Source organism: Arctopsyche grandis, chromosome 5 (assembly GCF_051622035.1).
Source record: "Arctopsyche grandis isolate Sample6627 chromosome 5, ASM5162203v2, whole genome shotgun sequence".
Lineage (NCBI taxonomy): Eukaryota > Metazoa > Arthropoda > Insecta > Trichoptera > Hydropsychidae > Arctopsyche > Arctopsyche grandis.
Genome location: NC_135359.1, coordinates 22,701,692 through 22,726,421, shown reverse-complemented (window position 1 = coordinate 22,726,421; position 24,730 = coordinate 22,701,692). Strand labels below are relative to the sequence as shown.

General features: G+C 33.2%; 4 protein-coding genes across 4 annotated transcripts in view; 1 reads left to right on the top strand and 3 right to left on the bottom strand.

Annotated features, from left to right (window-relative positions):
* cyr (cypher) overlaps window positions 1–4,699 on the bottom strand; it is a 38,319-nt gene extending 33,620 nt beyond the window's left edge. The window contains exons 1-2 of the mRNA XM_077430741.1: window positions 4,660–4,699; window positions 3,124–3,313 (exon numbers count right to left, since the gene is read on the bottom strand). The gene's annotated coding sequence lies outside the window, so the exon portion shown is untranslated. The remainder of the gene's footprint in view (window positions 1–3,123; window positions 3,314–4,659) is intronic.
* A 4,088-nt stretch (window positions 4,700–8,787) lies between these two features.
* On the bottom strand, window positions 8,788–10,919 carry LOC143911705 (heme transporter hrg1-A-like). The gene is made up of 3 exons (XM_077430709.1): window positions 10,671–10,919; window positions 10,133–10,306; window positions 8,788–10,057 (listed from the first exon to the last, which is right to left on the bottom strand). Exons 1-3 carry the CDS (start codon window positions 10,804–10,806, stop codon window positions 9,906–9,908), a joined length of 462 nt encoding a protein of 153 aa, XP_077286835.1. The 5' UTR covers window positions 10,807–10,919; the 3' UTR covers window positions 8,788–9,905.
* Window positions 10,920–13,838: 2,919 nt separating this feature from the next.
* Window positions 13,839–19,003, top strand: LOC143911957 (uncharacterized). Its single transcript, XM_077431058.1, has 11 exons — window positions 13,839–14,175; window positions 14,260–14,613; window positions 14,691–14,778; window positions 14,861–15,016; window positions 15,094–15,280; window positions 15,351–15,553; window positions 15,629–15,796; window positions 17,983–18,150; window positions 18,227–18,316; window positions 18,399–18,598; window positions 18,667–19,003. The coding sequence occupies exons 1-11, from the start codon at window positions 13,996–13,998 to the stop codon at window positions 18,856–18,858; spliced, it is 1,986 nt and encodes a 661-aa protein (XP_077287184.1). The 5' UTR covers window positions 13,839–13,995; the 3' UTR covers window positions 18,859–19,003.
* A 2,515-nt stretch (window positions 19,004–21,518) lies between these two features.
* Window positions 21,519–23,494, bottom strand: LOC143911958 (allergen Tha p 1-like). The gene is made up of 2 exons (XM_077431059.1): window positions 23,383–23,494; window positions 21,519–22,115 (listed from the first exon to the last, which is right to left on the bottom strand). The coding sequence occupies exon 2, from the start codon at window positions 22,092–22,094 to the stop codon at window positions 21,705–21,707; it is 390 nt and encodes a 129-aa protein (XP_077287185.1). The 5' UTR covers window positions 22,095–22,115; window positions 23,383–23,494; the 3' UTR covers window positions 21,519–21,704.
* Between the last annotated feature and the right edge of the window lie 1,236 nt (window positions 23,495–24,730).

Sequence of the window (24,730 nt, the reverse complement as noted above, 5' to 3'; positions counted from 1 at the left end):
AATATGCTGATGCTTAAAATGCAAATCGCCTATGAGAATTTCATCGAAAAACGCACTTGAAAGTCCAGTTATACCTCAATTACAAAATAAACAAGATTTTTACCGTACATTATATGAAATTATACATGTAAATTTATTGACGCAAAATTTTACGTCCGGACGCGCCCGCCTCGAACTTCCCTTCGAAAATTCTCATAAGTGATCACAATAAACGCACAATGAAAGTGATAATAATTATGAGCGTTTTTCACACTCGATACCATTTCAAATAGAACGCGTGTAATGAAAAATAACGATTTGCGGCATCAATTATTTTGTCGACGCGACGTTTACATGAGACATTCTACGGTAATAATTGCACACGTTCACTTAACTATCACTTTCTACTCGTTCATTTAAACATTTTCGTACGTCCGTTAAAATTAACCATCAATTGCGAAAAAACTGAAATAACAAAACGGTCGTACACTCCGAGTTGCGATTCATATGCAAAATGTACCTAAACACGCGCTCGTACAAATTTGCATGACGAATGTGGAAAATTCATTAGGGCCGGGGGAAAGTTTACATATTTGTTTAGTGAAAATGAGCGTCCTTCGTTAGGCGAGCTCGAACATCCATAATTAGGCAACCGAGAGTGAGTGATCTGAGCGAAAACAATGGTGTTCGTCCGTCGCGTATTATTATGCCATTTGCCAATAGATGCAAAATAGTTTGCATTGTTGTGCTACACGCGTGCGTGAACGAAACAATCGAACAAGATAAGAGGTATAGAGGGAAGAATGTGGGTGATTCGATACGAAATCGCCACTTGTTACTCTTTCGGAGAACATTTTCAAGTGTTTCAAGGTTCTTCTTGACAGAACCATTGTTTAATTGAACTGGAGCACGTTGCCATAAAATGAATGCCCACTATCAACAATGAAAAACCTTTAAATATCGTATTTGTTCTTGAGGTTATGTGTTCATGCAATAATATAACAATCCAAAGTTTCATGGTAAGAATATTTCTGCGGCGCCTTTTCATTGAGGGCGAAAGCACACTGAATGGTATGGCTTCCCGCTGTCCACGTGCCGAATGAATATGTTTGGGAGGTCGCACTTTTATGCATATCCATATGCAACCGACAAGTTTCTCATTAATTTCTTCAAATATAGGATTCACCGTTATCGATCACTGTCAAACGAGGATAAAATATCACCGAAAACACTCCAGGGGGTGATTTTTGGGACTGTGTACCATGAACATGGGCTAGGGGTCTCGTATGTTTGAAAGTATCTAAAAAAAAAACACGTACCACGTCCCACTCGATGTGTTTTCGCCCTAATGGTAAGAACACACTCAAAAGTGTGGCACGGGACGCGACGTGGGCTCCAAATGTGAGAGGCGTACTTTCTCACAGCAAGGGTTGCCCATACTGAGGCCGCACATAGAAAGGAAATAATATGAGCAATCATTTCATTGGTGAAAGAATTACTGCTTCAAGATTTTTTTTCTATTTAGCACGCAGCGAAATCTTTTAGCAACAGTACAATGATATCTAAATGGCCGTGTTATCTGAATTTTTGAGACGATGATCTGTATCATCAAATACTTTTTCAACCTTAAGGCGCACACATTTGATATTACGGCACGGCATGCCTAGGTAGACTCCAGCTGAGATGCGCATATCATCATTGTTGATTCGTTGAACAATTATTATTTCGAAAAATTTCTCCTACATTTCTTCAAATATGTCAATACAAAGATAAAATATCACCGAAAACACTCAAAGGAGTTGAGGGACGCTGAAAAATCATCCCCTGGGGTGTTTTCGATAGTATTTTATCTTTGTATTGACAGTGATCGCTAACGGTGATTTCCATATTTGAAGAAATGTAGGAGAATCTATTCAAAAAAATAAGACCGTACGAATTAACAATGATATGAGGATACGCCCATCACAGCTAGAGTCTATCTATGCATGCCGTGCCATACGATTCATAATGAGTCTGTGCCTTACAGTTGATAAAGTATTTAATAATGCAATTTAATAATGCAATAACGCAGCAAAATATTTAAATAGAAAAAAAAATCATGAAGTAGTAATGCTTACCTATATAATGATTACTAGAGGTAGGATAGTCACAGTGCTATCCATTGTTCCATTGTTGTAAATCCTTTGTAAAAAAGGTTCGGCAAACCTTTAACAATGCATTTACAACCTTTGAACAATACACGGCCCCCTCAGGCTCCGGTGACTAATTTTTACCTATAAAATTATTGCTCATATTATTTCCTTTCTATGTGCGACCTCGGTATGGACAACCCCTTCAGTGCGAAGATACGCCTCTCACTGTGGAGTCCACGTACGCGTCCCGTGCTGTACTTTCGAGTGTGTTTTTAGCATAAGATTCAACGAAAAGGCGTTACAGAAATATTACTGCTATGAAACTATTTGGATTGTCATATTATTGCATAAACACATAACCTTAAGAACAAATGCGATGCTTATAGGTTTTTCATTGTTAATAATGGGGCACTCTATAGCAGCGTGCTCAAAAATTCAGATAAGAAGGCCATTTATGTAGATATGATTTTACTGCTCCCAGAAGATTTTGCTGCGTGGTAAATTGAAAAAAAAAATATCTTGAAGCAGTAACGCTTTTAGACATAAAATCATTGCTCATATTTCCTTTCTATCGCATAACATCATCAAATGAAGAATGCGTTTAAATATTTAGCAAAGTTGCAGAAATGAATAGTACATATGTACGCACAATTTGATTGATGATACTACCAAGTATGCGGAAGAAAAATGATTCCATTTGACCTTTGAATAATAGAATCAAAAACTCGTATTCGATATGTTAAATATTTTCTACAAATTAATGATCCATATCTACTCGTAATGTGAATTGTAATAGTACAGAATTTACATAAGGTAACGATTTTCCTAGTATTATCAAAAATTGAATTCTCGAGTACTTCGGCTTGCGTAAAACATCGTAACGAGCAGGTTCAAATGAGTTTCATGGAGATGAAAGCAAACGGTTCACAGTGCAATTATTCGTTTCGTGAAAAAGAGATCGCGTTTCGCTCGCACACCGGAATCACGACGAGATTTGAATATTTTCACTTACCTGATTAATGCGAAATTGTGGCGGCCACTGCGAAGACCACGACGACGCTGATGACGACGATGAAAACGTACACAATGGACAATGTGGGAGATCTCAGTCTTTTCGAACGGGATAATTGGCAGCGTCTCGTTTGATAGACTGTTCGTTGTTGTTTCAATTTTTTACCATACAATATAATATGCACGCAGGTCTGTGGAAAAATTTAGGCAGTTTTAACCATAACTACTCTAACAAAAAGAGATTTTCACACCCGAAAATGAACTATGCCATTCAGTTTACACTATGCAACCTTTAACCTCACAGCCTACAACATATTTTAATTAAAAACGCGAGCTAGATGAAGGTATACTATAATTACAATGTTCATAATAATTATATGGCGCAGTTTTGCCGATTGGAACTTAACTATATGAACAATTTTTTTACATACAAAATTTAATGAATATTTTTTGTGTAAATTAGCGTATAAAAGAGTGGCAATAATACATGTACTAATTATTGATAAATTTTATAAGTTTTCATCACTAAAAGGTTTCATAAAATTGCACATATTTAAAAATTACTTGTGTTTGAATTGAATGTGGGTTAATTCCATACTGCATCATCAGACTGATAGTACATATTATACAAGTGTTAACTCTGGTTCTTTCGTGAACATAATAGTTTATTCATACATGAACCATTGGTTTTAGTTTAAGCGCTAACAGCCAAAAGCTATCTTTGAATAGACTCACAAGGGGTCACATGAAACTTTTGGCTGTCAAAATGTCAAATATTTCAAAGGAAAATCCTATGAAAACCATTTTACATCCTTGCTATGATTCCCGTTTCCGCTATAACGGGAAAAATATATTGCAACCCAGGATAAACATAGAGGATGGGAAAAACGATTGAGAAAACTTTAACTTATGCCTAATAGTTCGTACATGAACAAAATACATACATATGTATGTATATACAATAATTCGTTTGTCAATTTGTTCTTTTGTGTACACTATAACTAACCAGATTGGTTCGTGTTTGAACAAACTAGTATGTTCATAAACGAACGCAATGTACACTTGGACTGTTCTATGTATATAAAAATCACATTTAATAATGTGATATGGGCGATTTTAATTGATATTTTTGGCAAGGTATTCTTAAAAATAATTACTTCATTCATCACCTATTTTTTTTTCGTATTAACTATGTGGAATTCAAACAAATAAGACATATTAAATTAGGCTTCGTCGAAAACTAACACTATGAATCCCATAAAATCACTATCAAAATGAAATTTTACACGAAAGCGAATAGTATTTTCCGATAGACAAACATTAACGAGCGTGAAAATCAAATTGTAAATCCAACTAGTTGCGGTTGGCAGATAACGATGTCCACGCGCATTCGGGGATGATGGGAGATTTTCCGCGGATTTCCCACAGTTTTCACGGTCAGAATACGCGCAGATTTCGAAATTTGAAAGTGGACATTTTAACGGGTCTACTAGGTACGTGCATTGGCGAAATAGCGAAATGAGATCGACGATCGTACCGGCGAGGTGTGTTCGCGTGGAAGAGCGTCGAGTGCGACTGGCCGGCCTGCAAACTCCAGTTAGTCGGTACGGTTAACTTTAACTGTTCAGGGGTCGCAAACGGACGGTTCTGGGGCCTCGCCTTTCATGCTCACGACGCACGTGAATTAGTCGACCGGCAAAAAATGCAAATTACTACGCACATTTTCGCGGCAAATACCTAAATGACTCATCAACTAATTTTTGGACACTGTTAAAAATACTTTGAAAACTTCATCGCATCACAATAGTTCAGAATTTTACATTACATTACATTTGACCTACGTACGTACGACTCAGTGGTTGCGTTTATGTTTAACACCAAGAGATTTTTGGGTTCGATCCCGGGCTAATCTTTAATACTGCTAGTTAGACTTAGATATCTGTGAGTCCAATTCGATCGTTTCTTATCAGAGTTTGCCAATTTATCTGATTTTACTGTTGAAACAGTTCCTAAAAAATTAGCAAAAAACTGCTGTCACAAATCTTCTGTATTTAATGTATGCATAATTTGTAAAAATGTATGTACAAGTCTAAAAATCATAGATTTCTCAATGGATTAATTAATTAATTGTTAATTTCGTGTTCTTCAGCTTCTCGAAATACAGTGATTTATGTAATAAAAAATGCTGCATTGTTTGTAATTAAATGTCTAGGAAGGCGCATTGGAGTCTTCCTGTCAAGCCTTCCTGATATATATCTATGTAAAAATAAAAATAAAATTATAGATTTGCCATTGTGACATTATAGAATTACTCTAAATCATCACTAGAGCAAAGCACAATGAAAGATATAAGAATAATATGAATGTAAAAACAAAATAAGACAATAAACAAAGAAAAGATAAAATATATAGCAAATAAATCAATATATAAAAACAATAACAATATTAGAACACATTTACGATCTCAAATTAAACAATCGGCCAACCAGATGACCGTAATTAACATTTAAAAAATTCAAGCTAATCTGGTTGAGAAGCTTGATGCCCCTTACAACAGGCGACGAAACCATTAAATTGGTACGTGTCGCCGGAGAAAAGAACAAACTGCATCTAATGTACCCGAGTTGGTTTGAGAACATTTAAAATCAATTCTGCAAGATTTTGAAGATTGTTCACCAAACTTGTCTTGTAAAAATGCTTTCCCAGATATACTCTACTTCCTGACTCAAGGGAATTATAACCTACATATTACTCCCAGCAGGCAGGCACTAGGATAGAGCCAAGGATAGCGATCGTAAACTATCATATCAGTATATCTGAGAAACTTCCACTGGACTCTCTCAACTATTAAGCAATGGACTATGGATAACTGTGAACATATCAGACAAATTATACCGATGAAATGATCTTCACATGGTAGTCTTTTAAACTTTCAAAATTTACTAGTAGGTAGATGATTAAAATTCAGGGTTTAAAAAAATACATTAAATGCTATAAGGTTGATTTGTATGCCCTGATATAGGAATTGAACCCATAAATTACTCCATAGCACGTTGGGCGTACTTGATTCAACTAAATCAAGTTAGTTTTTCGCACGAGTAGTAAACAATGCGAATAGGGCAACTATGTACATAAGGAAAGAGTTTTAACAATAAATTATTAATTAAATCTATTAAATAAATATGACTCTTCACAAGTGACTTTTTTGTAATATCAAAACCATACGGCAGTATAGTGTTTCTTATCAATGCTAAAAAAGTATGATATAAAAGATAGGCTTAGTAGCAATCGGTCGTATTTTCTGTACTACAGTACAACGAAACTATTGAAAGATCGTCTATTTAATCTTATTAAAACAGTTTTCGAGAAACGATGGCGATAGTACATAGTTCTTACTGTATTCTGGAACGGTCGTGATCGGAACTTGCGGTACTTGATGTTCACACAAGTTTTCGTTTAATTCCAATGTGATAGCTCTTCTTTTTTAAAACAACGCAAGATTCATTCCAGCAAACTGCTTCAATGCTATCTCACTGCTAGTGCCCTAATATGTATATGTACTTCGACCGGCAATTCGAATTTATATCACTCATTCAATCGAAAATTACATTTTATCACATAAAACGAGGTATCAATCAGTAAACAGACTCGGGCATACTAAATAATGTCTGCAAGACTTAGCTAACGTGTATATATGTACATATGTATGTACATATAGTCACAAATGAGCAGGATTGATTAACGGTTATGTTGCTGCGATGATGAGAAATATAGCGGAAGTGGATTCTGCGCTGTGTGGTATTCCGTATCAACGTCAATCAATCAAGAACAGAAAATAATTGACATTGCTATTCGCAAATATTTATTTGGCATATTTATGTGTAGACTTTAAATTAAAAAAATTCGCATGTGACCAACCCATGACTTTATCTATGAATTTGAGGAATGTAAGAAGGTCACAAAACAAAATTCGATATTGAAGCGTACAGACACATTCACACATACCGGCAGCATTATGAAATACTAATAGCTATAACAGCATTTTTGATACAAATTGGGCGCAAATATAGGGAAACTTACACAAGACAAAAGTTCGACTTCCGGTTGTGGGATTTTGTTTAAATTTTTTTTATTACTTAAAATCACTATAAATATTATACACATTAAATATCAAGACGATCAAAATAATTTGAAAGGTCAAAATAAAATAATGAAATATTGTTTTAAAAAATATTACTACTTCCGATTTACGAACTCTAACCAAAATCTTATCAACTCTAAGTTAGTACATAAAGAATACAAATATAAATTTTCAGCTCAATACGTTCAGGAGTGTGCAAAAATTCGTGTGGTCACAACATTTTTTATTAATCTAAAATGAAAATAATTTTTTTTTTAATGATTTTCATTACATTATTTTTATTTTTATTTTACATATATACCAGGAAGGCCTTACAGGTAAATCCCAATGCGCCTTCCTGGCCAATTACAAATACAAATGCAGCATTTTTTTTATTATAAGTCGTTGAATTGCGAGACACTGAAAAAACTCGCAAATTAACGAGACATCTATGAATTGTACATAAATTTTTATTGTACATCCATCAAATTTCAAATAGTGGTGACATAGTAGGTAGGAAGGATTTTTACAAGCATTATATTTGAATTTTCTGGTGAAGAGCGCACATGTGTGGGGTGTGGACAGAATCGTGGTCACAACATTTTTGACCTTTCTAAGATTAAAAAATCCCACTTCCGGCTAAATAAATTTAATGACTTTTTATTATTTTCATCACATTGATACAAGAATTATACTTGAATTTTTTCGTGAAGAGCACACATGTTTTAGGGGTCGAAAAAAATAGTGGAAGAAAAATCGAACAAGAGTAAACTGCCACTTCTGGTCGACGGGTGCTCACCAAATTTTATATATAACTTGGTATTATGCTTAAACTTCTAAATAAGAAATTTCAGTTCAATCAACTAAAAGGTTTCTTGGAAAAACATAAAAAACTTTGTTTCTCTAGAGCAGAGCATCGTAACCTGTGCACCGCGGTAATATGTGTTCCCTGAACAGCACTTCAGCCTAATGCGTGTGAGGGAGAAAACCGATGTTAGTTAGTGTTTTGTTCCTATGCATATACGGAATTACTAGCGACTGCCGATGAAGTACATATGTACGTAGCTGACAAACTCTACGAGTCGTAAACAATGTGTGCCGCAAATATTCAGAGGTTACGATGCTCTGCTCTAGAGTAAAAGTACTACTTCCGATTTAGGAAAAATATTAGGGTATAAAATTTATAATTTCTATTACATGTAAAAATAATTCAGCCAGATTCGGTTAGCGGCTTGGGAGATAATTGAATTCAAAAACTTACAAAAAGAGGAGACCTTTGTACATGACACAAACACACACACATGCACATTTTTTCTAGATCATGAAAACGTGATCAGTGATCGATTCCGAGTTCGAATCAGTCAAAATCACAATTTAAAATTTTCTCATGATCATAAAACTTCATTTATTGTTACTACGTACATATAATACATATGTAGATAAAGAAATTGTTAATCAATTTTGAATAATCAAGATAGCTTATGTACATATTCATACACATGTATGTGTTGAAATGATTTTTCTAATGAAAAACGTTATATTTTTCAATTTCTTTTTTATTGAAAAATTTACACAAAATACAAATAATCCAAAACAATACTGCATATAAAATTCCAAATCATGCAATATATTTGCATAGTGCTACATATATTATTATATTATAAAAATAGTCGTATACCTATCTGTAAAATTGCAGATGATCTTCGTTATATTTTTAATATGTACTATAAAAAATACGCACAGTAAATATAATGAATTTTCTTTGTGTAAACAAAACGAGGGCAAACTATCGTAATGTGAAAGACGATGCCTGTGTTACGATGTTTATATTTACATACATATATCCTTTGCCCAGCACAATAATAAAATTGATAATATAATAATTATACAACATTCTGTACTGTTGACATAGCGTGTAGATAAGTAGTGAGTAAGCACAACAAAATGAAAATACATAATATGAAACAAAAAGAAATATGACTAAGACTATCTATTTTGTTTTAAATTATCTAGAAACCGATGTGAGCTTAAACAGCAAATTAAAATATAACCTACATATTCGTAACAATTGTATTTGACCTTAAATTGTAGAATGTTTTGACTTCTTAATAATTAAATACCTAAATATAAAGCATAGCCTTTGTCAACTGCATGGATATACATATCGATGGCTTGGTGCACATACATATATTGTTTGTCCATTTTTGAATTTGTATCGAATTTTAAGTTTGTATGTACATAGATGCTGGAATAATTCAGGTTTTTCCTTTCAAGGTATTTTATGTATACCACATTAACTTGAAAGGAAAAACCTGAATTATTCTACAAACTTAAAATTTGATACAAATTCAGAAATGGACATACAATATCAGTACACCGAGTCATCGATATATGTAATCATTATTTATATAATATCATGAATTTCAATTGACGACGACAATAAAAATACATACGTGTCTCGTGTGTATTTTCAATCACAGCCACAGTTCAGTTTTAAATTTAATTATGATACATATATAATTAGAATCGATTTCCATTTTTAATTTTTAATTACTAATAAAAACTAATATAGGAAATGCATTTCATAAAATAGACCTATAAACATGAAAATAAATCTAGCAAATATTGCAAGTCATTGTTGTGAGAATTGTATTGAAGGCATTCTAAGCGTTTTCAGAATTCGTCAGTACTAAATGAATTTCTTCCAGTGAACGTGAGTACTTCTTCGAAGTGAAGAATAATATTAGACCCCACTTGAAAGTCATGAACGTCCAAACAGTCGTAATAGCAGCGCTCGTTTGGATCGGCATTATTGCTGAAAACATATTTCAATAATACAATACAAAAATATCATCAACATGAAATTCATATGAATATCTATAATACATACGAGGCTCATAATACAACTGTACGAAAATAAACCATAGTGTCGTTGCCAGTCCGATCATCATTCCGATAAGGGCGAAAAATTCAATGTTGCTGAATATGTCAACCGAGTACCAATCTCGCAATACATCCTTGGCGTGTAAACGATGCAGATGAAATACCATGAGCGCCAATACACCTGAAAACAAATTTAAATCAAAATTGTATTACGATTAAGATACTATCTACATATATAGTATACTAAAAAAATATTTTTTTCACCACGTGTTTTACTATGTTTAAAAAATACATCACACATTTCAATTTTTTATCAGATTACACATTTTCATAATATCAAATGACATTTAAATATTATTCACACATGTGTTGTCATAAAACAGCAATTTCGTATTTTTTTTTTTAAGTAAAAGAACCTACACATAGTATTACACACGGAAAAAAATGTCATTTTAAATATGATTTACATATTTTAATTTTCTAGCATTGAATATTTTTAAAAATTACACCAATCTAATAAATAAATAATAAATTTGATTTCATACCTGAATAAAATCCCATGACGCCAGCATAATAGTTATAGAAGACGAAAGTGAAACAGATGAAGCTTGAAATTCCTAAAATTATTCCGATGAAACTAAAAAACATGTAGCACCAAACATTACGACAACAGAGAGCCATCTTTTCAACTTCCAACAGTAAAACTATTTAATTTCTCCAGATAAAAAATAACCAATTCGCCGACAAACAAACACACCAAAGCATACCAATCAACTGACATTTCTGTCTGAAGTAAACAGGCAGACGGTCTTAGCATAACATTCAAATTGAGCATAACAATTTTTTTTTTTTTTGTGATTTATCAAAGCTGTTGGACTATGGTGATGCTCCTCTAAAACCGAAAATCATATACTAAATCGAAATAATTGCTGATATCCATCAATTGATTGCCGAATACGTTAAAACGTTAAATACGAAATTTATATTTTTATGTAGGTTGAAATAAGATAAGCATTTAAAGAGACACAAAAAATTACCCTATGCAATACGTTATCTCAAAAAAAAACATCCCATGAATTTAGTTTTAACTTGATAACGATGATTAATTACATTTTACATCTAAAGGTCTGTTCATACCTATCCAGCACGACCCGAATCCTACAAGTACGGACAGTATTCTTTAGTACATTCCATTGATGTATAATACACTAGATCCGCCCTCACGTCTTATACTGGTCTCCCTTTTGGTGCATGCAAAATACATGGCGCATGCACAGTTTCTACCTGCACAGTAGGTACCGCTGCGTCGTAGGGAAAAAACCATTTTTTTCCCAACTTCCCCGCTAGTTAAACCCCCCGCACCCCTCAGTTAGTGAAGACAAGATCTGCGACCAAAATCACACGTCAAGGCCCATCTATGTGTATTATACACCAATGGTACATTCTATATGGACGCGCATGAATGCGTAAATGCGCATGCGCGAATGGAGTATGAATACGTCCATATAATGTACCAAAGAATACTATCCGCATTTGCATGACACCTGCAGGATACGGGTCGTGCTGGATAGGTATGAACAGACCTTAATTCGTACTGTAGGAATCTCGTCACCGCAATCGAAACATCTATTGCGACGGAGAATACATTTCTCACGCTCAACCATTGACGTCATCTTGAGTCGAGAAAATTCCACCCCAACAAATCAAGTAGAACGACGCGAAGTCAAAGAACACCTGCACCCATTAAAGTGCACAAATAACAACTACATTGTAACCCATTGAACAAACATCCAGACTCACTGGAACAAAGGACGATAAAAACTAAATCGAGTGGAAAGACGACACATATTCGAGAATATTCCACCCCAAACAACGAAACCACATTCCTCGCATAACTTGCAGACGTAAACACCACCTGCGGTTCTCAGAATCAATCGCCAGTAAACAAGTCACGTGGATCCCCAAAAACAATATAAAAGGAGATCCAACCCAGACAACTTCAGTCAACAGGCAGCAGCCACCACGACAGCAGTCGACATCCAGCATCTGACCAGCTACCACTACACTACCCTACAATGGAAGAACGCTTGCAACTCAGCCGGATCCAGAGCAACGACACATTGCAGATCCAGCAGCCATCACGACACCAAGTCAACAGCCAATAGCCGCTTCGAGAAAACTTCCCCAAATATTCTAATACACTTGTACAATATTTAGGCAAACAATAAAACAACTTAAAACAAGCACAACAGTGTTTCCTTAGGCTGGGATACGGTCAACACTTCCTACCCCGCCTACAGTACCATATTTTAAAAATTGAGAAGAGACATGGTTCCGTGTGTTTTTATGTGTACTGTTTTTATCGAGTGGCGTAGTACGTAGTGTATTGGCGTAGTACGTATTGTATTGGCGTAGTACGTAGTACGTAATATGTACGTAGTGGTAAACGGATTATTCCGCAAAAAGCGATCTCGCGCACGTCACTAAAATCTCGATCACGGAACATCTCGCACCCGAGTTCTCATTAGTGCAATATTTCACGAGGGAAGCTTTCAATTGAGTTTTTGGGTGCCAGATGTTCCGTGATCGAGATTTTAGTGATGTGCGCGAGATCGCTTTGTAGGCGGGGGTGGTACGTGTTGACCGTATCCCAGCCTAACGAAACACTGTTGTGCTTGTTTTATAAAGTTTTATTGTTTGCCTATGGTTGTACAAAGGTATTATATTTGGGCAAAAGTATGTCGTTCAGCGGTCTCTGGATATGGTAGAGTGTCGCTGGCTCGGCATTCAGATATGTTCAGAAGGTCTCTGGATGCGGCAGTGTGTTGCTGGCTCGTCGTTCGGCTATGTTCGGAAGGTCTCTGGATACGGCAGTGAGTTGCTGGCTCGTCCGGCTGGTTGATCTTCCAAGTCCGCGTAGTGTAGTGGTGGCTGGTCAGGAGCTGTATGTCGACTGGTCTGCTGCTGTGTGTCGACGCTTGCTGCTGTGGGTCGACTGGCGTTGTTTGGGTTGTACCTCCTTTTATAGTGTTTCTGGAATCACCTGACCGATGGTGGTGGTTGTTGATGCGTAAGCGAGGAATTTGCTTTTGTCGAGGGGTAGAATTTTCTGGAACGATTGGCGCCGTTCCGCTCGATGTAGTTTAATGGTGGCGGCGTGTTTCGACCGTTTTGGTTCCGCTCGACTGGTAGGGGCGTTCCGCTTGAGTTTAATATAATGGCTGCAGGTGTGCGTCGTCTGGGTTTCGTTCCGCTCGAGTGTGAGGGGTGGAACATTCTCGAAGGAACTGGCGATTGATTCCAAGAAGTGCACGTGTTGTGTGGTGAGTTCTGCGAGGAATGTGGTTTGTTGTTGTGGAATATTCTCAAATGTTTCGATGACGATGACGATTACGAGATTCCTACAGCTTTTTACGGAATAATCACCGAACCGTACGTAGTATGTAGTATTTTGTATGCCTAGGCTCAAGTCTTTTCATAATGTATGAAGGTACTATAGTCAATATAGTGAAGGGATAATTTTCTACAAGCCTGTAGCTTTATTTTTTATTGTTTTTTTTTACTATCGATTTTAATTTTCCTATAATGTAAATGTGTGGGATCTTCGTGTGAGCAATACTCGTGTGAACAACATACGTATGGGTTATCTAATTGTAAGGAATAATCATAGAACCATAGAATTAATAGATATTAAGTCAGGGCCGTGTGTAATTATGTTACGACTAACGTCAAAAGTTTTGGTTGTCAACAGTATGCGGCTTGACGCTGCTTCGCTGACTTACATTATTCGGACGCATTTAAATACCTCAAATTTTACAATTACAATTACAATAGTCAGTTTTACACCTCTCACCGAGGTGTTCTGAAGAAATGTCTTTAATTGAAAAAAGCCAGGACGATATAATAACGTATCTGAAATCAATTGACATATTGACGGTGTGTCGCGCTTGTTTGTCTCATCAAATAAATATGTTCCCTCTAGTGTCTTCGTGTGGTAATCAATTGACTTCGAACGATTCACAATTTTTTAATCAATATTTAGAAATTCAGGTATATCATAATTTGTTAGCTATTATTTCACACAATGTCTTCCAGCGTAAGCTACGATTTAATTTTTACTTTATCTATGTTTAGATAAACGACGACGAAAAAATGCCGCATAAAGTATGTGATGCATGCGCCGATAAAATTTCCATGATGTTCAAATTTAAAAGGCAGTGCAAAAAGGCTAGTGAAATTTTACACAAATTTGTAAAATCGCAATTGAATTCCGATTGTGAAGATTTCAAATTTGATAACAAACAAGAAGATAGTGAAACTTCTATAAATGAAATTTTTTCAAAGAAAATAAAAAAAGTCAAATCTAAAAATAAAAGAAAGCAAAAGGATGACTCGATTAAAACTGACGATATTTGTCTACCATTAAAAACAGAGGCAATTAGTAATTGTGATGATTCAATGGATTCTAATGAAGTCATCGATTATACCGTAATAATTCATATTTACTTTATTTAAGTATTTATATAAATTCTAAGTGAATCAAGATTAATTTTTATGTTTTTTAGGTGTGTGTTCAAAGTGATATTCAAAATAAAGACATTCCTATTTCTAATGACAATAAAATTGAATCAGTGAATAAAACTCCTGATTGTGGTTTATATTATTTTGTCTTCTAATTGTATTATTATTCATCCTATCACTGCATTTTATAAACTATATTAATTTCGATTTACAGATAACGCATTAAAAAATGTTTCTCATATTTCACCCAACTTTAACCAAATTTCACAAGTCTTTGAAACAAAAGACGAAAGCAAAAATACTGAAAATTCTAAAGAAATTGAAAAATTTGACTCGAGTCAAAATTCTCTACACAATTGTTCTACATGTGGTAGGTATTTGCTCTGAACTTAAGATCAAAATTGATTTATTTTTTTATTTGAAGATATACGCTATTTAAATTTTTAGGTGATAGCTTTTCTACTGCCCGAGGATTACACATACATGCACATATTCACACTCAATCGGAGTCTCTTCTTTGTTCTGCTTGCGGCCAAAGCTTTAGTGACTCCAGATCTCTGCGTGAACATTCTCTGTCACACACCGGCGACAAACCATTTAAATGTTCATACTGTGATAGAAAGTTTGCTCAAAAGTATGAAGATGATAATTATAATATATATTTATATTTTGAATGTTAAAATTAACATAATTTATTTATCTAGGAAACCATTACAATATCATGAAAAAACTCATACCGGAGAGCGACCATACGTTTGCGATTTATGTGGCAAAAGCTATATTCAACCGAACAATTTTGTAATCCATAGGCGTACTCACACAGGAGAAAAACCTTTCGTGTGTAAAGAATGTGGCAAAGCATTTACAAATGGTGCTAGTCTATCTTTACATATGCCCGTCCATACAGGTCTTTAAAAATGAATATTAATAACGCACAAAGGGTATTTTTATAATAATGATTCATTATTCAATCACTACACAGGTGTGAAAAATTTCGTCTGTACAATATGTGGTAAAAGAATGGCTCGTAGTGGCGAACTTACAATTCATATGCGCACACACACAGGGGAAAAGCCATACGTTTGTCGAACATGTTCTAAAGCTTTCATCAAAAAAAGTTCTCTTCAAGCACACATGTATTCACATACAGGTACGTTTATTTTATCTTTAATTCATACCAGGAAGGCTTAACAGGTAACCCTAATGCGCCTTCCTGGCCAGAAACATTGTACATTTGATACAAATATTATTAATATTATACACAGTCTACCATCTGTACAAATGTGTGCAACGCACACAGGCGGCCGAAATACAAAGGCAGCCAAAATAAATTGAAAGAATTATATTCCTTAAAAAATTACAAAACCAGACATCGTACTTTTTAATATTTTTTATTTTATTGTTACAATCAATATACACTCGTCATTACAGATCGCTCCAATGCGACGAGTGTACGAGAACGGTCAGAAATACAATAATACATATACAATCAGAATACATAGAATATAACAATTAATCAGTACAGAAATAATAATCATAGAGACATCTATGGATTATTTTTAGATTTTTGTGTACAATTATTATTACAATTTTTATACATATAATAAACATGAAATTATAGAGATGTCTATATATATCAGATTACTGTGCATAATTTTTACAAATTTTACACACAGATTTTGTAACAATAGGAAATGATCTAATACCAATTTTCAGGAACCGTTTCAACAATGATCAGATAAAATTGGCAAACTCTGATAGAGAAACGATCGATTTGGAGTCACAAAACCCCCAAACCTAACCAACAGTTTGACGAGGACTCGAACCTTCGACTTCAGTGGCGCTAAATATATACGCTATCATTAAGCCAAACTGCTGGCTGAATATGCATATGCATTTAGTATGTGCGACAGGTGTATTGACCGTGTCCCGGTCTAAGAAAACACCGTTTGTGTTTGTAAGAAGATCGTTTATTTTTGTTCAATTGTTACAATGGTTATTGTATGTACGAAGAAGTTGAGCTTCGGAGAAGTGAGCTGGTTAAACTCCAGAGGCTCACTCTGGCGTTTGGAGCTGGTGCTTCGCTTTATATACGTTCTGGCTTGAAGCGTGCCGTGTGCAGATGCTTTGTCTTCGTCTCCAGGACACGTTTTTTATCCGCGTGTTGACCTGTTTTCGAGGCACGTGTTTTCGGGACACGTGTGTTGACCTGTTTTCGGGGCGCGTGTTTTATAGCTGTCGTTCATTTAAGAATGCGGTCGTGTTCCACGTGTAAACGTCTTTCAGGACACGTGTTACAGTTTCCTGATGACATCACTGTTGGATTTCGTTCGTTTTACGATTGAGCGATGAACTCTTTCTTCAGGAATGGTCAAAGGGGACGTTGCCCTTGAGTTATGCATGTTTGTACAGGAGCGATGATGATTGGTGTGAAATGTATGAGATCACTGGTTTTGATTCGTAATAGCACAAGTTGTGCTATATTCCTACATGCATTTAGGTTGTTTTGTTGTATATGTATTTGTGTATTACTGTTGCAAGTTACAACATGTAACACATCGAACTGTGATTCGGGGAAATAATAGGATAGCAGGTATAGCTTCGCATAGAGTTAGGTCTTTTATGTTCTATTATCTTTGCGATTGCCAGTTGTATTTCTTCAAGGATGTTGAGTATTGGTTGGTTATCGAAAGAACAATGTCCTAGATGTAGGATTGGGGATAAAAACACTTTGAATGAACTAGAAAACTCTCAGTCACTCTTGTCATTTGGTCCTATTCAGAACTAAACGTTTTGGTTTTTTGGCTAATTTTTATTGTGATTAAATTTTTAATCACAATACCCCGAATTAATATGATTTATACAAATGCTGATATAATAAAAGAGCGGCCGATTTAAGTTTGCACACAGGCGGCCTGTAACTCCTGGCCGCGGCCCTGTAAATACATATCAATTATTATCCACAGAGACATCTATGGTCAAAGTTGTGAATTAGCAGCATTTTAAACAATTAAGTAAATACACAGAGACATTTATTGTCAAATTTGTAATTTTGCAGCTTTTTATACAATTCAGCGAAATTCGAGATTACTGAAAACTCGATATTTTGGGAGAGAATGGGTAAGGTTGGCAATTTTTTGGAACCGTTTCAATGAAAATCAGATAAATTGCCAAACTCACCATAGGAAACGATCGATCTGGAGTCTCAAATCCAAGGTCTGGCCAGCAGAAACCAGCGGTTCAAAGCATTATATGCAAACCAATAGTCTATTCTGTTGGTTGTCCTTTTTAGTAAGCCTAAAATATACTTTTTCAACTGTGATATTTGTCTTATAGGTGAGAAAAAATTTGTATGCCCGACGTGTGGACATAGAGTGGCTCATGCTGGAAAGTTAACTGTTCATATGAGAACCCATTCTAACAACAAACCGTTTGCTTGTCCCGTATGCGACAGGCGATTTGCTAATCAGGGGTATTTGAAGCAACATTCAAAAATTCATTTTGGTTTGTAACACATATTATTAGAGCAAATAAAACGATTCAAACTATGACTCAATATCTATTTTATATATATATACAGGTGACAGATCAAAACCTTTTACTTGCTCCGAATGTGGTAAAGCTTTCGTTAAAAATAGAAATTTAACAGAACATATGCGAACTCATACCGGTAAGTATTATTTATTAATCTTATTCCATTGTTTTATTTAAATACACTACAAATACAAATATATACATATTTGAAATTACAGGAGAAAGGCCTTATAAATGTCTAGAATGTAATCATGGCTTTAGCCAAAAGTCTACATTGAATTACCATGTTAAAAAAACTCACGGGAAATTAAAACTCGAAGCTGAAGCAACGGTCAAACTTAATAAGTTGAAGATTGTAAATAAGGAAGAATCGCGTGTAATTCGTGAAGCTGATGTTAAGCTTGAATCTGATCACAAGGCATGATTTTTAATGTTGATTTAATATACAAATATTTTCGATACGTATTAATTTTTGATTGTTTTCAGAATGAAGATGCAAAAAATTACACTACGAGTTCCGACAATGGTTTATTTCCATCAGTTATGTCTGCCCAACCGTGCGACACCAAGAATAGTGTAAATCGCCGTGAAGGTGTTGATACCGATGCTAAATCTAATTTTGATCCGCGAATTCATTTTGATTCTCGAACTCTTGGTTTTCCTCCGTATCAGTTATAACTTGGTTATGATCAACGATGAGAGCATTGTAGAATTTGTGAATTTGGATGTGATTTGGTTGTTGATTTTTATTTTTTAGTGTGTAATACTTTCTGATTGTAATCGAATTCTTAGAACTTAATTACATAAATGCGCCTAAAACTTTTTTTATTTATCATTTATAGTTCCTTGTTATCATATTCGTTTAAGTTTTTTTTTTAATACAATAAATTACATTATATGTACAATAGCACACTGAAGGTATAAATAATTTTAATACAATCATGTACTATTTATTGAAAGATCATTGCCTCTGTATATTTATAAATTTGAAAGTGATAAAGGATCATTACACTTCTTCCTAAAAAAAAAATACACATATACATATGTACATAACAATCATGGCCTTCTTGGATTCAAGGAACTGATCCCCTCAAGGCTGTCAAGTCAATGACGATGATAGATTGTATAATAACAAACAATTAAAAAATAATAGTTTGTAAACAGATAGTCCCGTAGAAAGCAAGATATTTTATTTAATTTCTGCGTTTTATTATACATGTGTACAAAGCGAGGCTGAACAGTGAACAACTTCAGGTTGATAATATTTTATGTCAAATTAAAATTGTCACAAATAGTGGATGATCTTGGGAAGAATATACAGCGAGGACAACGACTTTTAATTTTATGCCTTCTACTGCATAAAATCCTTGATCCAATAACAGTTTCGCATGGCAACAGTCAATCTTAAAGGATCTTTCTGTGCTGAGCTTTCATTGTGATCTGTTGAGACATTACAATATACATATGCATTATTATAATTAATAAGCAAGTATTATCTCGAATCTACATATGTATTATATATAAATACTGCACCTTCTGCATATGTAAATGCATACCTTAATAAAGAGTTATATATGTAGATCAGATTTTAATTAATATATTTTTTGTCATCGCCATCTAGCGAAGATTTTCCATAGTAATTAGGTATACAAATGTATGTATGTATGTTTCAAATAATCATGATTTGTATAAAATGATAATTTAATTTAGATCCCTCTTTTATATCATTTTCAAAAGATTTTTTTTAATAAACTTCACCCCTGTTATATACATAGGTACATATTAATGCATGTACAATAATATAAAAAAAAAATAAAGAAGACATTAAAAGATAGTTATTTACGTTAGTTAAATATTTATCAGAAACCTATTCGTATAAGGAAGCATCGTATATATGTACATACATGCAATTCATGGGAATTTTATAGGTAATAATGATTATGTATAACTTCCGCAAACAGGCTCCATTTATGGACATAACAGTCATATTGCAATATCGATTAAATATACAATATTAAAATAATAAGAATTTGGGAATAACATGTGTACATATGTACATGTTATTATATATATATATATATATATATATATATATATAAATATATATATATATATATATATATATATATATATATATATATATATATATATATATATATATATATATATATATATATATATATATATATATATATATATATATTATATTCGATGCAATAGAATGGTACAAATAATTTAGAATTTATTTCAATCAGAAATATTTTCAAATTTCATTGGTGTAATTTGTTAGTTTTTTTTTTACATTTATAATATCCGTATTTCATAACGAGTTTGTCCTTGTTGTTTTATTATCCCTATATTTTGTCATACTTTTTTTAAATTCGTTTCGTAATACATACATTAAACGTGTTTCTTTTTTATGTGGTGAACCAATCCAGCATGCAACTGATAGACTTGTCAACCCAATTTGGAATCAAATTTATAATTTGAAATGGATCAGTGAGATTAAAATCAGTCGTTTGAAGTTCTAAGAAAAAGACGACTGACCTTGACGGGTTTCTTTTGACTTGGAACGATTTTAATTGGGATTTTCTTATCGTGGTTGCATTTTTTTCGTAATGCTATGCTTAAGTATCAGTTTTTTTTTATTCGTACGACTTAAGTTTTTTATTTCACTCACTACATAATAGTGATATTCGACCGATCTGACAATAACAATATAGATATACCATTATATCTGTTAACATAAGTATAGTTATTGGCGTTTAAATAGAGTAAATTTAGTATTTGTCACTTTTCAAGGTTTTTTATTAGTTTCACTTGGTTCATAATTAAACTATATATGTATGTATGTACATACATATGTATACATCTACAGATGGAGGTGGATCTTCATATACTCACATACATACATATGTGTAATGATCAGAAAGATTGTATGGTGGATAATGTCTTCAATCTTCTTAATTCGCATATAATATGTGTATTTTCTCTTCACTTTTCAACTTCTTCCCAATTTGACAAAGCAAATACATACTATTATTATGTAAATTGCGGTCAGAAAATTTCAATAAATTTTGTGTTTGATTGATTGATTGATGATTTTATTATTTAATGTTATAATATTATAGAGAATAGAGATATTCAGACATGTACTACCTAACCATATTGTTTTGATCTCGATTATTGAAAGTCTTTAGAATAAGTTAATAACCATGTATGTATGAATGGTCAGTGATACCCCATATTTACTGGATTAAATGTTAATTAATCATGAATATAAAATGTATTACTAAAAATGTGATTCAACGGGGAAAAAAGGAAAACCATAAAAGATGTTGATTTAGTTGTTCGAAAGTTTATTCACAAAGTGTAACAAATAGTACCATAAAATAGTTTTAATACCACAAAAAATATATTGCATATGTACATACAAAGATTTCATATAATTAAAATTGAGTAATATTGAATCAAAAATACTGGCTGAAATTAAGGGTTGGAAACCTTTTTATAATTGTGGCTATTTAAACGGTGATTCCGTGTCCGGTGGCGATATCCTTGTACCTCTTGACGTATTCGCCATCCTTATCGTACCTGGCTCCGAGCAATTTCCAGAGGTCTGGTTTCTTGTTTACCAAATGACGGATAACTTTGTCAGCGCCAGACTTTTGCTTTTCTGTGCACTTGGAGCATTCGTTTTCGAGGGCGTCGGGCAAGGTGTCCTTAAGGGTTTTGCCATCGGGAGAGCATCGACCCTTGTCCAATAAACAGTCTACGTAGTTCTTGAGAAGACGATCGGATGCAAGGATTTCATCTAGATCAATGTTGTCGAACCTATCTGTGTAGGTTTCTTTGGGAGCAGCGATGGCCGAAGCGACCACGCAAGCAAAAGCAATAACGAACAGACCCTTCATCTTGGATGAAATTTGGTTTATCTGAAAGATTAAAAAATACTTTATAATATACATTCAATGTAAAATTCTGTTGAGTTTTACAGAATTCTATTTTAAACAACAGTTTTCCAAATGAATTTAGAAATATCGCATTAGGTATGATGAAAATTCTCACATGGTTTATCGTGTATAATATATTAAAAATTTAAACAAATGAAAGAATTAAAGGACTATAAATTGTTTTATTCAATAAATGATTTTATTTTCAAAAAATATTCAAGTTACTGTTAAATATAAAAACGAACCATTCGATTTCAGAGCTTTTGACATATAATTAATTGCAACATATTCACCAGACGAACAACCCGACCTGTTCAAAAGTGGTTTAACGTGTCTATTTTTTCGCAACAAAGCATTTTTAATTGATATTATATTCAAATTAATATCGCATGCATATATTTCATCATTGCAGCGCAAGCACACACATATTTCAATAAATTTACAATGTTTTATTATTAATATTTTTTCTAAGTATCTAACGTCATAAAATCGTTTTGCATCTAGAATTAAACACGCAACCAGCAGCCGTCGTATGATTACAAAACCTGTAATTATTTATATGAGAAGCTATCGTCTACGGTCACGTTTAAAAATGCATAATGGCAGATTTCAAAGTAAACACAACAATGCAAAACTAGGTCATAGATTTTTCCACTTGTGAGATTAAGGCTAATCAATTGATTTTTTATATATAATATATTATTTAAGATTTATGCTTATGGCATTGAAAACTGAGTAGCAATTTCATACGAAAATACAAAATAAATTTATTAAACAAACACTGTCAGTTTAATGGATATTATTATTAAAGCTTTAACATAATTCTCTAATTATATTGAAAACAAAAAGTATTATATTATAATATGTATATTGTTATTTCGCATATATGGGTTTGGAAAGAAACCGTGCGTTCAAGTCTCCAAAAGTAATAAATTTCTTTTAAAAATTTTTCACACGTTTCATACAAGAATCATTCATAAAATGATAATTGTGTGAAAAATATCATCATGTCGCCAGGTAAGAAATGAAAATTGACACCAATCGTCATGACAGTGAAGTCACGATGATCTAAGTGTGAAAACGACAATAGCACAATAAAATTGGAATAAATATTACCGATCAACAAGAATAAAAAAGTCTTTGAATTTAAAAGCTGAGCCAAAGTAGACTTTTCGGAAACGCCATTAATTATTATTAAGCGTCCACAGTAATAATAATTATAATTATCGGTTGTTAATTATTGCCTTACCTCTCAGACCGTGTTCACTGAATGAAGCACTGAGAAGCTCTGGTTGCTGAAGCAAATCAAACTAGTATTTATAGTTGGCCGTTGGTGAGAAAAATCTCAAGTAAAATTCAATAATCCTTCGTCGCAACACATTAACTGGTATTGGTTGCTAGATACAAATAAAACAAACACACACACACAACACAACAACCGATTCATTTGAATAGAGACGTGAACATTCAATATTAATAAAAAAAATAAGCCTATTATAGTTTTTTTTATCATTATTTAAACTATTTATCAAGTAAATATAAATGTATATATTTGTTATTTTAGAAACTCATCTGCTATACATACTTTAACTTAACCCATATTTCTTATACAACACATTCAAAATTCTATTTCAAATGAATATACGTACATGGAATATTGATTTAAAAATAAAACATAACTGTCAAAAGTATTTTGTATGAAAAATTTTCTTAATTTAATTTATTTTTAAATATAATATGTTCGTACATACAAATATTCAACATTTCAAAATGAAATGAACCAAACGTACAATATATTTATATTGAGTAATAAATATGTATTTACATACAATATAGTGAATTAATTCTAGCTACTATTATGAAATAATGAATAAATCTTTTCGTCTTTTGTAAATAAGACATTTAAACAAAGTAATTCATATAAAATTATGTCAATACAATTCGACTATAAATATGTTTGATTACATTCAAGAATATATTTTTTAATTATATTTTTCAAATCGAAATCTATGTGTATATCTGGTATTTTTTATGCGGTTATATCAGTCTTCCGAATGATGCATATCTCAATAAAATAAAACAGGTTAGATCACTAACGAATTTGCATAAAATATATTAAGTAAGTTAAAGACGATCAATACATATTTTATTGCGCAAAAAACTTATAGGCCAATTAATTTTTTCAGCCCAATTTTTTACTCTATAAGTGATTATCTAAATCATATATGTATAATCATGGGTTCAAATGGTGATTGACGTTTGAAGGCTACCTGCCAATACATCTTTACATCAGTTCAAGCTTTCAATTTTCATTATATACATACATACCATGATTGCCAGCAAAGTTTGAAATTATATGAGTATTTCTCGGAAATAAATACGTACATGAAATCTTTGCAATTTGTATAGATTTTATTATATAATTACAGGTAATCAATTTGATTTTTATATTTTTAACACTATGCATAACTTGATTGTAGCATATGATGCAAATGAGTCACTATACAAACATCAATGATATTTTAATTAATACTTCATTGAACAAATCGCGTCGTATCAAATCCTTGAACCTAAAAAACGACTGCATCTTAATGAAT

Excerpts from the sequence above, each read along its gene's own strand:
- LOC143911705 (XM_077430709.1), bottom strand. The coding sequence starts at position 10,806 with ATGGCTCTCTGTTGTCGTAATGTTTGGTGCTACATGTTTTTTAGTTTC. Across the intron at positions 10,307-10,670 it reads CGTCATGGGATTTTATTCAG|GTGTATTGGCGCTCATGGTA; the intron begins GTATGAAATCAA and ends ATTTGTTTTCAG. Across the intron at positions 10,058-10,132 it reads ACAGTTGTATTATGAGCCTC|CAATAATGCCGATCCAAACG; the intron begins GTATGTATTATA and ends ATATGTTTTCAG.
- LOC143911957 (XM_077431058.1), top strand. The coding sequence starts at position 13,996 with ATGTCTTTAATTGAAAAAAGCCAGGACGATATAATAACGTATCTGAAA. Across the intron at positions 15,554-15,628 it reads ACATATGCCCGTCCATACAG|GTGTGAAAAATTTCGTCTGT; the intron begins GTCTTTAAAAAT and ends ATCACTACACAG. Across the intron at positions 15,797-17,982 it reads ACACATGTATTCACATACAG|GTGAGAAAAAATTTGTATGC; the intron begins GTACGTTTATTT and ends TTTGTCTTATAG.
- LOC143911958 (XM_077431059.1), bottom strand. The coding sequence starts at position 22,094 with ATGAAGGGTCTGTTCGTTATTGCTTTTGCTTGCGTGGTCGCTTCGGCC.